The sequence below is a fragment of the Schistocerca nitens genome, chromosome 6, assembly GCF_023898315.1.
Source record: "Schistocerca nitens isolate TAMUIC-IGC-003100 chromosome 6, iqSchNite1.1, whole genome shotgun sequence".
NCBI lineage: Eukaryota > Metazoa > Arthropoda > Insecta > Orthoptera > Acrididae > Schistocerca > Schistocerca nitens.
In genome coordinates this window covers 699,973,542-699,989,772 of record NC_064619.1, presented here as the reverse complement: position 1 = coordinate 699,989,772, position 16,231 = coordinate 699,973,542, and the positions used below count along the sequence as shown (strand labels likewise).

At 40.0% G+C, this 16,231-nt stretch overlaps 1 protein-coding gene across 1 annotated transcript in view; it reads left to right on the top strand.

The window, feature by feature from the left end:
• Positions 1-313: 313 nt before the first annotated feature.
• Positions 314-16,231, top strand: part of LOC126262848 (CCR4-NOT transcription complex subunit 10) — a 156,954-nt gene continuing 141,036 nt past the window's right edge. The window contains exons 1-2 of the mRNA XM_049959716.1: positions 314-1,040; positions 4,942-5,092. Coding sequence (XP_049815673.1) covers positions 768-1,040; positions 4,942-5,092 — 424 coding nt within the window. The 5' untranslated portion in view covers positions 314-767. The remainder of the gene's footprint in view (positions 1,041-4,941; positions 5,093-16,231) is intronic.

Here is a 16,231-nt window from a genome sequence, read left to right as displayed (position 1 = left end):
GCTGTTTAGACAGTTTATACAACTATCATCAGGATCTTGCTGTCGACAACAGTAAAACGTTCCCTACCACACTGCCTTTAAATCTGCATTCAGCACTGCTCAGTTATGTCTAGGGTTTTGTTGCCTGGCGATGTGAGCCATGCGCCAACAGTGATATGCGGCAGTACTAGGAAAAGGTTTAAAGACGAAGAGTTGATTGATATTCATGCAATGGAGAAGCGCACACAGTAGAGAAATTTTATAATCGCTGGCACATCTAACTTTCTCGCCAGACATCTGTGACAACGCTCAACAGTCAAAGATATTGCTACATTTGTTTACACACACGCGAGTGTGTCAGTGATTACAGTTTACAGTTTAGCTGCTTTTTAGCGTTTGTATGTTACTATGGATATAAACGCTACTTTCGGCGTTTGTTTCCTGGGACAGTGTATACTATGTGTATTTAATTAACAAAGTACTTGTATGATTATCGTGGCTGGTTCTATAACGTTTCAGCTCTAGTTTTTTTCAGCCTCGTATTACCTTTGAAATTGTTTTACTGTTGTTAAACTGGTAGCCGAAAATCAAGGGCTCTTTTAAACCGTTTTGCCTTGTGAAATCAACAATGGTTCGGTACCTGATTCAAAATTAAAATTACGAAGAAGGGTAGTGGTCTCTAATACTACTGCCTGTTGCTGCATTTATTAATTAAATATGAGCTGGTTTCCTTGTAGCGCATAGGCAGCATATATATATACGTAGTATATTCTGAGTAAGCATCTATCATGGCAGAGAGAGAAGCAGAAAGTGAAAAGTCGAAGACGGAGGCAGCTTCTACTCCTGTGATTTCGGAGCAGGAAAGGGAATGGGCACAGGCAGCATTAGCAGACTTTAATAAAGGAAATTTTTCGTCATGCATTCAGTACCTAGCAAAATTAGAAGCGGCTCGACCACAGGATATTAAAGTGTTGCATAACAAAGCAGTGGCAGAGTATTACAAAAGTGAACTAAAGAAAACGGATCTATTCCGCAAAAACATGAATTTAGTTTGCTCTCAGGTTTGTAATTTTTCCATATTTTTCATATATCGAATGACTCCCTGTACTGACATGATTTCCATATTTGCTTTGCTGAATTTTTTATCGTTTGTTCGAAATTGTTGGATTATTTGCCTGATAATCAGTGTTCAACGTCTGACTTCGATAACTTCTTGTCAGTGTTTTGAGGGGTACTCTAACAAGAATCTACAGGTTGAACCAGAACTTCACAGACAAACTTTCAGAGGTTGTTCAGGATTACCTTCTGAGTATTTTAGTTGGAAAGACTTATAGTCTCTGGAGCCCATTTCAGAGTAACAATGTAATTATGATTTACTCGGTTTGTTGGTGCAATGATCCTTGTATTCTGTGAAAATACCTTCAGAAGTGTGAAAAAGCCTGTAACTTAATATGTAATAACCAAAATGTACAACCCACAAAATGGAGTAACGCAAGAACCCTCAGGTGATGCAGGTGCTATCAGTGCAGCAGCGGCTCAGCGTTGTGTGCTTGTGTTGCTTTTCCATTGTGTGAATATCAGTCAACTCTTCAATCGTAAACCTCTCCCTAGTACTGCCGCATATCACTGTTAACACATGATTGACATCACCAGGCAACAAAACCCTAGACATAACAGAGCAGTGCTGAATGCAGATTTGAAGGCAGTGTGGTAGGGAACATATTACTGTTGTCAACAGCAAGTATCCTGAGGGAATGGAAACAATTTATTATCAACATTTGCAGTGTTGCGCACTATTTTCAGTGCAGTGTAGATACAGAACTAATTGGTCAAAAAACCAAACAAAATGCTATAACTCTGTAACAGGCCACTGGAGACTGAAGAGTCCCTTATACTAAAATACTCAGAAGATACCTCTGAACAACCTCAGAAAGCTTGTCAGTGAAGTTCTGATTCACACTGTACTTCGTATACTATAAGAAATTACAACCCATTCTGCGTGTTCTTTAATTTATAAACCTACAGTTGTGTAGTAATAGTATTATGATTCACATTAGATAGGCTAGTTAGATGCCTCTCGGCTTTGTTAACTGATTATATTTTTAAAGTATCCTACAAACTTTACATTTAAAGCAAGCTGCATCCTTGCTCTAATTTGGAATCATGTCAATATCTATATTTGTGCAGCATTTTTTTTTTTCCCCAGCAATGGCCCCAACACACTAGGCCAAAACATACCTGTAGTTAATTCAGCTGCTGTTGATGACCATTCATCCAAGATAACATGCTACATTCTCTGTACCAAACAATCATCAGTCTAGTCACAAATTTAGTGTGAGACCCATATGACCATTCTTTTGTTAATATGCATAAATGTACTTCTGAGCCAGATGCATTTCAGAAGTCAAGAAGTATTGCATACGCTTGATTTCATGATCTAAGGCTTTCTCAATGTCATATGAGAAAAGCATGAGTTACGTTCATGTGAGCAGTGTTTTTGGAATCCATGCTTGTTGGCATGGAGGAAGTCATTCTGTGTGAGGTAACTTATTATTTTTAAGCTATGTTCCATAACTCTACAGCAGGTGAATGTAATTGAGATTGTACGCCAGTTTTGTAGAAACTTCTGCTACCCTTCTTGAAGGCACCGTTGCTCTGTGATTTCTTCCAGTTGTTTTTCGTGTGAATTATGGTTAAAATGAGACCTGACTCAGCTGCAGTTTTGGTTTATAATCTGACAGGGATTCCATCATAGTATGAAGCCTTGTTTAAATTTAGTAATTGCAGCTGTTTTTCAATACCACATAGTGAGCATATCCGCTTTGCTTTGCAACCCTCAATTTTGATTTTTGAGGCATTCATGACTGTCTGTACACAACATTGATGCCACTGATAGCCTTTGCTATTGTCCCCATTTTAACCTGCCTCAGGCACCTAGGATTTTAATAATAATAATAGCCATAAAATGTACAAAATATCATAATACTATGAGGGCATACTGAAAAAATGGGTCGACCGAAGCGTCCAATCCCACCCGTCGGCTTTGGCCCTTGACGTAAGGCTGTTGTGGTGTGTGACATCATGATGGCGCGGAATTTAGTTTGTGTGAGTGGCATGTTTGTAGGTGTCGTTTTGATGCGATCTGTGGTGCTCTCTGGTGGTGTGTTGGGTGATGTTTTTGGTTTAGTTTGCGAGTGTGGCGTCGTTTGTGAATTTTGGTACATTGCTTTTTTTATGTCTTTGGTAGGTATGGATATGCCTGACAGGGTCAACAGTTTTCGGTTGTCAGCTATGATGGGGGACAGTGTGTTGTCTCTACTAAAATTTCTTCAACTATTCGGATTTTTGGGTGAAGTTGTGAAGTGTTGAGTATGTAGTGAAGAAATGAGGCTTACTTAAAGTTCCAGCGTCTCGGACCAGGGACGGCTGTATGTGGAGATGTCGTAAGGATAGCAGGTCAAGGAGGGAAGTGTTCGATCCCAATGTGTGGCTGTGAATGTTGGTATTGGTATCGGGAGATGTTTTGGAGCTATATAGGCCTAGGTCAAGGGAAGTGTTAGGTCCTAATTTATGGGATCGGGAGCTGCTGTTGAGCTATATAGGTCAAGGGAAGTGTCCGATTCCAGATGATAATGTGTTTAGTGGTATTTGGGGAGTTTTGTGATGTCAGTTTTTTTCATCGTTTTGCGTGGTTTTGTATGGGGTCGTGTGTCCAAAGTTGTGTATATTTAATTTGTCCCCACCCAAAACCCCCTATTTCCCGCGCTTGTCTCGTTAGTGTCATTAGGCTTTTTGTGGAACGTGTGTGTGTTTGTTTTTCGATGTATTTTCGTCCTCACAATGTGTACGTAACGGCTATATATGCTCCGTATTGGAATCGTGGTTTATGGTCATTTCCACCATATTTGTGACGTCAGGGGCAAAGCGGACGGGCGGGATCGGACGCTTCCGTATTTCCGAAAAAATAATGCATCCAAACTTTTTATGTGAAATCTCTTAAAGCTTTTTATTCTACATCTTTATTCTTAATGTTTACATATTTATTTCTCAACATAGTCACCCTGGCGATGAACACATTTCTCTCAACAAAAGTTCAGTTTGTTGATACTGCCACTGTAGAATGTTTGACTTTGTTGACAGAATCACAGCCTCACCTATACTTGTACGACTTCATAACAATCAAAGTGAAGTCCTTGAATGTGTTTTTTTAAGTTTTGGAAACAGATGAAAATCAGATGGGGCCAAGTTGGGAAATATGGAGGAATACTGAGAACAGTGAGTCCAAGGCGTCAGATTGTTGCTGATGTTGCAGTGCACGTATTTGATCTGGCATTATCATGCTGAGGGAGAGGGTGCTCCATGTGTGGATGAACTCTTCAAATTCATGCTTTTAGTTTTCTGAGTTTACAGTATGTCAACATAATTATTTTACACACTGGCATGTTACACACTACAGCCCAGAGTCCTCTAGCGACAGAGGGTTGCCACTTGCATCATTGAAGTAGGAAAGTCGACTGAGTAACATGCATAACATGTTAGACCTCACCTGATCTTGAGGACAGAATAAAAATTTGGAGGAAGTACTTTTTAGCACGCTATTGTATAATGAGTTGTTTACATCAGTGCTTATTACTTTGTTCTAGAATAACTTCCGAAAAATTACAGTGCAGAAGTGTACATCACTTGAAAACTATTTTCAAGACTTTTAGTTTTCATGCTGCTCTATTCTCAAATTTAGAAATTCACACATGAAAAAATGGGAACACTTATAGTCACCCTAGTAAAATATTCTGTGGGGAGGGAAAGGGGAATGTGCAGTGTTTTTGTTTTTTAATTGCTCCACATTTTCTGCTATAAAATATCTTATGTGTGCTTGACTTTCGTTTTAGTGCTCACAAAGTAAGATATTTATTACTTTCATCCAGTTCTCACAAATATGTAAACATCACTTGTCAATTTCAGGCTCATATCAACATTGAAGACCTGGATTCATTAGAAGATGTAGAACATTGTGTTATATATTATAACCAAGCTGTTCTCTTATACCACCTGAAGCAGTATCATGCAGCACTCAAAATCATGAACAAAATTTTCAGCTTTATTGAGCCAATGGGTATGTATTTACCAATTGCCTTATTATATTTACTATATTGACCCATGACATCATCAATATGATGGAAACGCCTACTTCCAATGTATACAAAATGACGACGAAGTCCTCACTACACACATGCCAACAAATGCAAACAAAACAAAGATGACACAAGAACATATCACTCCAACAAGAAAATGAAAGTAACTGAACAACTGCAGGAAATAGGGGGTTAGGATGGGTGGGGACCAGCTAAACATACAACCATAAAAAACACTACATCATTCCAAAACAAATATTATTAAAAAACAAATTTCAGCTTAAGACGTAATGCTACAGCCACAAAACCAGCAGGAATCATACAGTTCACTCGACCTATACAGCCCAAACAGAGCTCACAATACCAAAAAGCCAACATCTTCAATTTTGAAAAGCAGAAGGAGACCTTTCCCTTGACCTATATAGCTCAAAAGAAGTCCTTGATACCAAAAAACCAACACCTACAACTCCAAAAAATGGATTTGGACATTTGTGTGACATGTATAGCTGAAATGCAGCTCTGAATACCTACTGGCAAACGACAATCACAAACTTCACACACCTACATAACACACAAAGCCCCACATAAACCAAAATTCCAAATATTCAAAAAACCTTTATATGCACTAGCTCAATTAAAACTCAACTGCAATATTATAAATATAAAACACACAAAACATTGAAATTACTATAGAATAAAACCAAAATAAAAATTACTTACCAACAAAAGCCCCCGACAAAATCATGTAGGGTACCTGCCGGCACCCCCGCCCCCCCCCCTCACACACACACACACACACACACACACACACACACACACACACACACACACACACACACACACACACCACCATAGTGATAACTGACACTCAAATGAACCCAATAACGAGTGTTTCAGACTCAACATGGCAACATCCACCACCAGAGGGCACTATCAAATACAGCAACAGGACATCTACAGACATGAACCAACTCAAAAACACCACACTACAGTGGTATTATACATCACAACACAATTCCATCATGGCTCACAGGCGATGGGTGGAAACAGATGCCTCCAATGACCCTATTACTGTATATGGTATGGTAAAAGTTACACAATTACCCCACCTTGCATTTTTCATAGTGGATGAGCATCATAATATTTATTCAAGACTTGTCCATTCTCTAATATATGTGTCCTGGATTTACACTGTAGTTTTAGTTCTTATGATGAAAAATGCATTAATAGTGTTTAAATATGGCACAAATGTAAATATTGGGCTATGTTAAAGGCCAGTCTTTTACCACAATCTTTATTTGGCATTCTCATTTGTTGGCTTCACCAGCTCACAACCAAATTATGAGCTTTCAACCCAACATAGACTCTGGCTACACCACAGATCAGTCTGTTGCCACAACCAAAATTTTGGAGAGGGGATCGAGGGAGGACGGACTTTGTATTATTTTATGCATATATTTCCTTATAATGATCTAGCATAAAATTTACATGTATATTTGACAAAATTCATGCAGTATTTATTGTCTACAGATGGATAAATAAAATAAAAAAAATACGACCATTACTGATGAAAAAGAAAAGACTTTTGGAGATATAACTAATAGGAAAAGTGATACTATTATGAAAGTGATGGATTGCTACTCACCGTATAGCCAGAACAGAATAATGATACTGTTTTGAAAAGGATAGATTGTTACTCATAGCTTTATGGTGGGTAGCAATCTATCGTTTTCATAATATCATCATTATTCCATTCTGGATTTTCCATTGTTTAATATGAGAAGTGAGATATTGCAGGGAATTTGTGTTTGATAACTAGTATACTGGTTATTTGACATGGATAAAAGTATCACTAGGCTTACCTTATTCTTTTCCATACATTTTATGTGATACATGAATACAAAAAGCTTGTTTTATTTCTTGTGCAGTTGATATCAGCAACTGCTGTTGCCGTCCATGGTCATCCAACAATATTAGATAAAACTGAACAACAGCACTGTTCTGATTTTACACATTTGATCGATTATAGTACACCAGCAATATGTCCTGCCTTTGCACAGGTAGCACTAAGTATTTATGGCCAGACAACTTGTCTGGCCTAGTGGCATTAAATTATACACACAAGTTTTCCTTGTGAATCAGTCTGTTTACTAATGAAAACCATAACAAAGCCGCTACAGTAATTCCTAAGATTAGCCTTCACATACAGACAGAAAAAGTCTGAAGAGGGCTTTAATTTGTTGTATGTTATGATACAGGAGTGACAAATTTTATATACCAGTATAGAATGAAAGAAAATGTCAGTCAAGTAAAACTAGAAAGAGTATCTCTTTCCCAGGTAGAATCATTGGGAGACAGAGAAAGATGCACAATCTTTCAGAACCCTTAACTCATATGCCTGTGGCAGAGAGAACTGTGTCTGACTTGGGCTTCAGTTCTGAGTGACCGTTCTCATTAATCATTTAAAAAGTCCATGTTCCTTCAATGTTTTTTTTTTTTTTTTTTATTTAGACAAAGGAATCCCTTACCATGAAAACCATAAAGGGATATCATTACTTTTCTGTGTTCATGTCCCTGTTTGTTACATTCCATATTTCTGCAGTTTAGTAGTATGTGGCTTACTTTTTATATGCCTCTTTTGCCCCACAAATTTTCAGTTTGATAAATTTTCAAGCTAGTGATTCATTAAGTGGAAGCATCTGTCCTTATGTACTAATCACGTGTGCTTCTTGTTAAATCATTTCCAGTTATTGAGTGTACATTCCTGTATTTTTAACTAGATTTGTTAACTTGCAGAATATTGAGCTACAAATTTGGGGAAAAGGGTGATAGGTTGGGGGAGGTTAAAAAAAAAAAAAAAAAAAAAAAAAAAAAAAAACAGGTCACTCAGACCCCAGGATCTGAGGCACCCACTTGCTGAGAAGACGAGGGGAGAAAAACATGAGGATAGAAGCTTTAGAGAGAGGAGCTCAAAGATATGATATTGTTAACCACTATGCTAGCCTCATCCTAGAGAAGATGAGGAGAGATAGGTCATTGTTATTTGCACAGACACACTTGTAATTGTCAGAGAATAACAGTTATCAAAAGGCTGGAGGAATAGATGCCAACTGATCTTGAACATTGTTTCTTAACTTATTAGTAGCAAAGGTTTGCATTGCTCACATAATTATCATTATTTAATTTCAAGGAATGGTTAATAATATGTTTCTCATTTTCTTTTGAATTTTCAGGCATTCCCAATTTATTACATTACATCTGCAAGAACAAAATAGAATGTTCTGAAATGTGTTGCTACAGGACAGTACTGAAGACTGGATAGGTAGATTGAATATCTAATGAGGTGGTGCTGAATCAAACTGGATAAAATTGAAATTTATGGCATAACTTTACTGAAAGAAGGTATTGGTTGATAGGACACATTCTACATCTACATCTACATCTACATGACTACTCTGCAATTCACATGTAAGTGCTTGGCAGAGGGTTCATCGAACCACAATCATACTCTCTCTCTACCATTCCACTCCTGAACAGCGCGTGGGAAAAACGAACACCTAAACCTTTCTGTTCAAGCTCTGATTTCTCTTATTTTATTTTGATGATCATTCCTACCTATGTAGGTTGGGCTCAACAAAATATTTTCGCATTCGGAAGAGAAAGTTGGTGACTGAAATTTCGTAAATAGATCTCACCACGACGAAAAACGTCTTTGCTTTAATGACTTCCATCCCAACTCGCGTATCATATCTGCCACACTCTCTCCCCTATTACGTGATAATACAAAACGAGCTGCCCTTTTTTGCACCCTTTCGATGTCCTCCGTCAATCCCATCTGGTAAGGATCCCACACCACGCAGCAATATTCTAACAGAGGACGAACGAGTGTAGTGTAAGCTGTCTCTTTAGTGGACTTGTTGCATCTTGTAAGTGTCCTGCCAATGAAACGCAACCTTTGGTTCGCCTTCCCCACAATATTGTCTATGTGGTCTTTCCAACTCAGTTTTACTCGATGATTTGCCATCTATTACTACGAACTGCGACCTTCCTGACAGGAAATCACGAATCCAGTCGCACAACTGAGACGATACCCCATAGGCCTGCAGCTTGATTAGAAATCGCCTGTGAGGAACAGTGTCAAAAGCTTTCCGGAAATCTAGAAATACGGAATCAACTTGAGATCCCCTGTCGATAGCGGCCATTACTTCGTGCGAATAAAGAGCTAGCTGTGTTGCACAAGAACGATGTTTTCTGAAACCATGCTGATTACGTATCAATAGATCTTTCCCTTTGAGGTGATTCATAATGTTTGAATATAGTATATGCTCCAAAACCCTACTGCAAACCGACGTCAATGATTTAGGTCTATAGTTAGATGGATTACTCCTCCTACCCTTCTTAAACACTGGTGCGACCTGCGCAATTTTCTAATCTGTAGGTACAGATCTATCAGTGAGTGAACGGTTGTATATGATTGCTAAGTAGGGAGCTATTGTATCAGCATAATCTGAAAGGAACCTAATTGGTATACAATCTGGACCTGAAGGCTTTTGAGGCATCAAGAAATAGTCGGTTTGGTCGTGGAAAAAGTGGGGGGGGGGGGGGGGAATTGTACATGGAGATGAAGACTTTACTCGGTAATCGAGTTCAAATGATTGTAGGTTGCAGTAGTTAAGCTGAGACTAATAGGCCTGTGCAGGATATGCTAGTGTGGAGAACTGCAGCAAACTAGTCTTTGGGCTGAAGGCTGCAAGAACATTATCTGCAAGTAAATTGTGATAGATGTTTCTGCCAGAATACAAAACCCCACTCTGAACTCTAGACCAAAGAGGCAGTGTCTTCACAGAATTATTTGTGTGTTTTGCATTATTGTCGTGTGAACCACAGTACAGTTGGAATAGTTTTTAACTTTCACTGCAAATAACATTAAGGAGTACTTGTAGTAAGAATTGAGCACAACATATTTACTGTAGTTGTTTTTATTGATATATTTATTTTCTCATTTTGCTGCTAGTATGCAGGCTTGCGTTACATATTTCCCATGTTGTGCTGTGAGTAAATGCCTCAGTACAGCCCCATAGTTCTGGTGCTTAATCCCTGGCCAGTCCTAGTATTTTTGTCTGTCACTTATCACTTCTGTCATGTCTGGCAATGTTCATTGATGTGAAAAATACCATACTGCATTGTGGGTCAGAGTCCACTTTAAACTGGGGGTTGCGCAAATGGCAGAGTAAGTTAGTAAAATGCCAGAGGAAGTCAAGGGCATGTCACCACCAACAGGATCATGTCTGTAAAGCACTGTAGTCTTCAAGCCAATCTTCCCATGTTGATGACAGATTCATCTTCTTACAGTATCTTTATAATTTTATACTGTACTTTCTGTTTTAACACATTCCGTTTTAATTAAGTATTTTACTTTACATATAGGTTTTAGTCAGTTTACTTCTGTTTTGTTCATTATGTTCATGTGCATAGGTGCTAACAACAGCTGTTTCAGTTCTACCTTGAATTACATTATAATATAAATCCATGGTGTTACAGTCTGATCTGAGCTGAGCTGTCGTTTCTGCCTGTAAGTCAACAAAACAAAGTATTTATAACCCTCTGATAAATAAAAAGTTTCAACCACATCTTGTTGTGTGATGTCTCACTGGTTGACTTTCTGAACCCACTAGTCATTACAGTGAAACCTCTTTAAGCCAACCACTTGAATTTTTGTGGGAAAGTGGTTGCCTGGAGGGTTGCATTGAAATTAGGAATTCCAAAATTGGAAGCAGATTTAAGAGCTTTTTCTTATAGCATCAGTCCACTAATAGGCAATCCTTTGGCATGTACTGTATTAAATCACTCTAAAACAGCATTATTAACATCTTTAAATGGTAGCCACCAGCTTTTCTTTGAATTTTTGTTGGCATTTTCTTCCCATTCCTTAACGTACCTGCTGTGATTTGCAATAGTATTCTGCAGTTGACTTTTTCACAGTTAGCACTGAGATTTTCCCTTTTCACTCTCTTTACTAACAGAGATTTACTGTTCTAGTGAAAGAACAAGTTTACTTTTATCTGAAGTAGCCATGACTGTTCACTACAGAGGAAAAATCAGAACTTTTTTCTATCAGAAGTACAAATGACAGTAAAATTTTAGAGATTTTCATGTCAAGAAACCTTATAGTAATATTGTAATTCCCTCTTCTACGATTATTTGAGTTGTCGTAAAGGGAGGACATCGTGCTCCCTGCTGCCGTTGGATAAGCAGCTGCAGCAGCAAGTCGTATACCCCTAGCTTACTTATTTGTTACATAGTTTAATTCTTAATTTCTTTGCATGTTTTTGGATACTTGCATTGTTTAATTCATAAATTTCGGGCGTATTATAGTATTTGAGAGTTGTAGCATCGCGCTTTAGTACCTGAATAGTGTAAATTCGCGTAGTCGTCTGTCTTCTGTTTTTGTTTTGAACGGTCAGTGTCGGTTGGTCACAGCCAGTGTGCTCCCTGCCGCCGTTGGATAAGCAGCTGCAGCAGCAAGTCATATACCCCTAGCTTACTTATTTGTTACATAGTTTAATTCTTAATTTCTTTGCATGTTTTTGGATACTTGCATTGTTTAATTCATAAATTTCGGGCGTATTATAGTATTTGAGAGTTGTAGCATCGCGCTTTAGTGTTTACTTCGTAGATTCTTACTTAAATTGCGTGAGAGTTTCGTATAGGAGGTGTAATTTTGAATTTTAGTTACTGTAATCATAAATTCAGGCAGATTGTAGCGCAGTCATTAGGCATTTGTACAGGTTAGTTAATACATTCTTTGCGTGTTTCTCTTGCGTTATCTAGGCACTGACTTGTGTTTCAGTAACTGTTGTTCAACATCGATTAGAATGGTGATTGCTGTGTTCGGATGAGGGCTGAGTTGGCATCCCTTCGCTCACAGCTGCAAGCGGCGCTGACTTTGGTCGCGCAGCTTGAGGCTGTTGCCAATGGGCACCACTGTGGGGAGCCGGACTTGGGTATCACGGGGATGTCAACCTCGTCCCGTCTGTCCCCAGATCGGTCTGCCGCTGTGGTTGCCCCGGTTGCTGCCCGCAGTGGGGCTGAGCTCTCGCCTGTGGTTGATTGGGAGGTCATTCCAAGGCGTGGCAGGCAGCGAAAGACGTCCCCGGAGGCTGATCAGAAAGCCTCCCCGGTGCGTCTGACAAACAGGTTTCAGGCACTGTCTCTGGCTGCCTGCCCTGTTTCAGAGGATGATTCTCAGCCTTCAAGGTCTGGGCAATCACAGAGGGTGGGCTTATTGGTAGTTGGGAGCTCCAATGTTAGGCGCGTAATGGGGCCTCTTAGGGGTATGGTGGCTAAGGAGGGGAAGAAATCCAGTGTGCATTCCGGGTGGAGTCATTCCTGATGTGGAAAGGGTCCTTCCGGATGCCATGAAGAGCACAGGATGCAGCTAGCTGCAGGTGGTGGCACATGTCGGCACTAATGACGTGTGTCACTTTGGATCTGAGGAAATTCTCTCTGGATTCCAGCGGCTATCTGATTTGGTGAAGGCTGCCGGTCTTGCTTACGAGATGAAGGCAGAGCTCACCATCTGCAGCTTCGTTGACAGAACCGACTGCGGACCTTTGGTGCAGAGCCAAGTGGAGGGTCTGAATCAGAGGCTTAGACGGTTTTGCGACCGTGTTGGCTGCAGATTCCTTGACTTGCGCCATAGGGTGGTGGGGTTTCGGGTTCCGCTGAATAGGTCAGGAGTTCACTACACTCAGCTGGTGGCTACACGGGTAGTGGAGGCTGTGTGGCGTGGACTGGGCGGTTTTTTAGGTTAGAAGGCCTCGGGAAAGTACGGGGTGGGCTGCAATCTCAAAGGGTGCATGGCAAATACAGGACGTGCTTGGATCAAGGAACAGTCGGAATTGTAGTTGTAAATTGTTGTAGTTGTGCTGGGAAAGTCCCTGAGCTTCAAGCGCTAATAGAAAGCACAGAAGCTGAAATCGTTATAGGTACAGAAAGCTGGCTAAAGTCTGAAATAAGTTCTGCAGAAATTTTTACGAAGTCTCAGACGGTGTTCAGGAAAGATAGATTAGGCAGAATTGGTGGTGGAGTGTTTGTGTCTGTCAGTAGTGGTTTATCTTGTAGTGAAGTCGAAGTAAGATACTCCGCGTGAATTTGTATGGGTGGAGGTTATACTTAACAGCCGAACTAAGTTAATAATTGGCTCCTTATACCAACCCCCAGACTCCGATGATATAGTTGCTGAACAGTTCAGAGAAAATTTGAGTCTCGTAACAAATAAATACCCCACTCATACGGTTATAGTTCGTGGGGACTTCCACCTTCCCTCGATATGTTGGCAAAAATACTTGTTTAAAACCGGTGGCAGGCAGAAAACATCTTCCGAGATTGTCCTAAATGCTTTCTCTGAAAATTATTTCGAGCAGTTAGTCCATGAACCCACGCGAATTGTAAATGGTTGCGAAAACACACTTGACCTCTTAGCCACAAACAATCCAGAGCTGATAGAGAACATCATGACTGATACAGGGATTAGTGATCACAAGGTCGTTGTAGTTAGGCTCAATACCGTTTCTTCCAAATCCACCAGAAACAAACGCAAAATAATTTTATTTAAAAAAGCGGATAAAGTGTCACTAGAAGCCTTCCTAAGAGACAATCTCCATTCCTTCCGAACTGACTATGCAAATGTAGACGAGATGTGGCTCAAATTCAGAGATATAGTAGCAACAGCAATTGAGAGATTCATACCTCATAAATTGGTAAGAGATGGAACTGATTCCCCGTGGTACACAAAACAGGTCCGAACTCTGTTGCAGAGGCAACGGAAAAAGCATGCGAAGTTCAGAAGAACGCGAAATCCCGAAGATTGGCTAAAATTTACAGACGCACGAAATTTGGCACGGACTTCAATGCGAGATGCCTTTAATAGGTTCCACAACGAAACATTGTCTCGAAATTTGGTAGAAAATCCGAAGAAATTCTGGTCTTTATGTAAAGTACACAAGCGGCAAGACGCAGTCAATACCTTTGCTGCGCAGTGCCGATGGTACTGTAACCCACGACTGTGCCGCTAAAGCGGAGTTATTGAACGCAGTTTTCCGAAATTCCTTCACCAGGGAAGATGAATGGAATATTTCAGAATTTGAAACACGAACAGCTGCTAGCATGAGTTTCTTAGTAGCAGATACCTTAGGGGTTGCGAAGCAACTCAAATCGCTTGATACGGGCAAGTCTTCAGGTCCAGATTGTATACCGATTAGGTTCCTTTCAGATTACGCTGATACAATAGCTCCCTACTTAGCAATCATATACAACCGCTCGCTCACCGATAGATCTGTACCTACAGACTGGAAAATTGCGCAGGTCGCACCAGTGTTTAAGAAGGGTAGTAGGAGTAATCCATCTAACTACAGACCTATATCAATGACGTCGGTTTGCAGTAGGGTTTTGGAGCATATACTGTATTCAATCTTATGAATCACCTCGAAGGGAACGATCTATTGATACTTAATCAGCATGGTTTTAGAAAACATCGTTCTTGTGCAACGCAGCTAGCTCTTTATTCGCACGAAGTAATGGCCGCTATCGACAGGGGATCTCAAGTTGATTCCGTATTTCTAGATTTCCAGAAAGCTTTTGACACCGTTCCTCACAAGCGACTTCTAATCAAGCTGCGGGCCTATGGGGTATCGTCTCAGTTGTGCGACTGGATTCGTGATTTCCTGTCAGGAAGGTCGCAGTTCGTAGTAATAGATGGCAAATCATCGAGTAAAACTAAAGTGATATCAGGTGTTCCCCAGGGAAGCGTCCTGGGACCTCTGCTGTTCCTGATCTATATAAATGACCTGGGTGACAATCTGAGCAGTTCTGTTAGGTTGTTCGCAGATGATGCTGTAATTTACCGTCTAGTAAGGTCATCCGAAGACCAGTATCAGTTGCAAAGCGATTTAGCAAAGATTGCTGTATGGTGTGGCAGGTGGCACTTGACGCTAAATAACGAAAAGTGTGAGGTGATCCACATGAGTTGCAAAAGAAATCCATTGGAATTCGATTACTCGATAAATAGTACAATTCTCAAGGCTGTCAATTCAACTAAGTACCTGGGTGTTAAAATTACGAACAACTTCAGTTGGAAAGACCACATAGATAATATTCTGGGGAAGGCGAGCCAAAGGTTGCGTTTCATTGGCAGGACACTTAGAAGATGCAAGAAGTCCACTGAAGAGACAGCTTACACTACACTCGTTCGTCCTCTGTTAGAATATTGCTGCGAGGTGTGGGATCCTTACCAGGTGGGATTGACGGAGGACATCGAAAGGGTGCAAAAAAGGGCAGCTCGTTTTGTATTATCACGTAGTAGGGGAGAGAGTGTGGCAGATATGATACACGAATTGGGATGGAAGTCATTACAGCAAAGACGTTTTTCATCGCGGCGAGATCTATTTACGAAATTTCATTCACGAACTTTCTCTTCCGAATGCGAAAATATTTTGTTGAGCCCAACCGACATAGGTAGGAATGATCATCAAAATAAAATAAGAGAAATCAGAGCTTGAACAGAAAGGTTTAGGTGTTCGTTTTCCCCACGCGCTGTTCAGGAGTGGAATGGTAGAGTGATAGTATGATTATGGTTCGATGAACCCTCTGCCAAGCACTTAAATGTGAATTGCAGAGTAGTCATGTAGATGTAGATGTTAGCTAAAGAGTAGTTGTTGGTCAGGAAAAAAGATTGTCATTTAAAGGGGATGAAAATGCTTTGGTCCTAAGGAAGTTTATGTCCACTCCTTAAAAGTATGGTTGTTTAGAGAGTGGGTTGGCTTAAAGGGGTGGTCTTCTCGAGAGGTTTCGCTATATGTGATTTTCATAACACTTGAGTCACAAACGTGCTTTTATAAAATACGTATATGACATGGGGAACTTACCTACAATACTTAGGTAGCACCTCATTATGAACAACCTGAAAATGACCTGATAGTCAAAAGCCGTTTTGGAGTTAATTAATAAGCTATCTATATACGAGTGTGACCAAGGTGAAAATATTGTATTTCATATGTGCAGGTCTCATTTAGATTCTCCTACAAAGCACAGGTAAATTTGCATTATTATATTACTGAAAT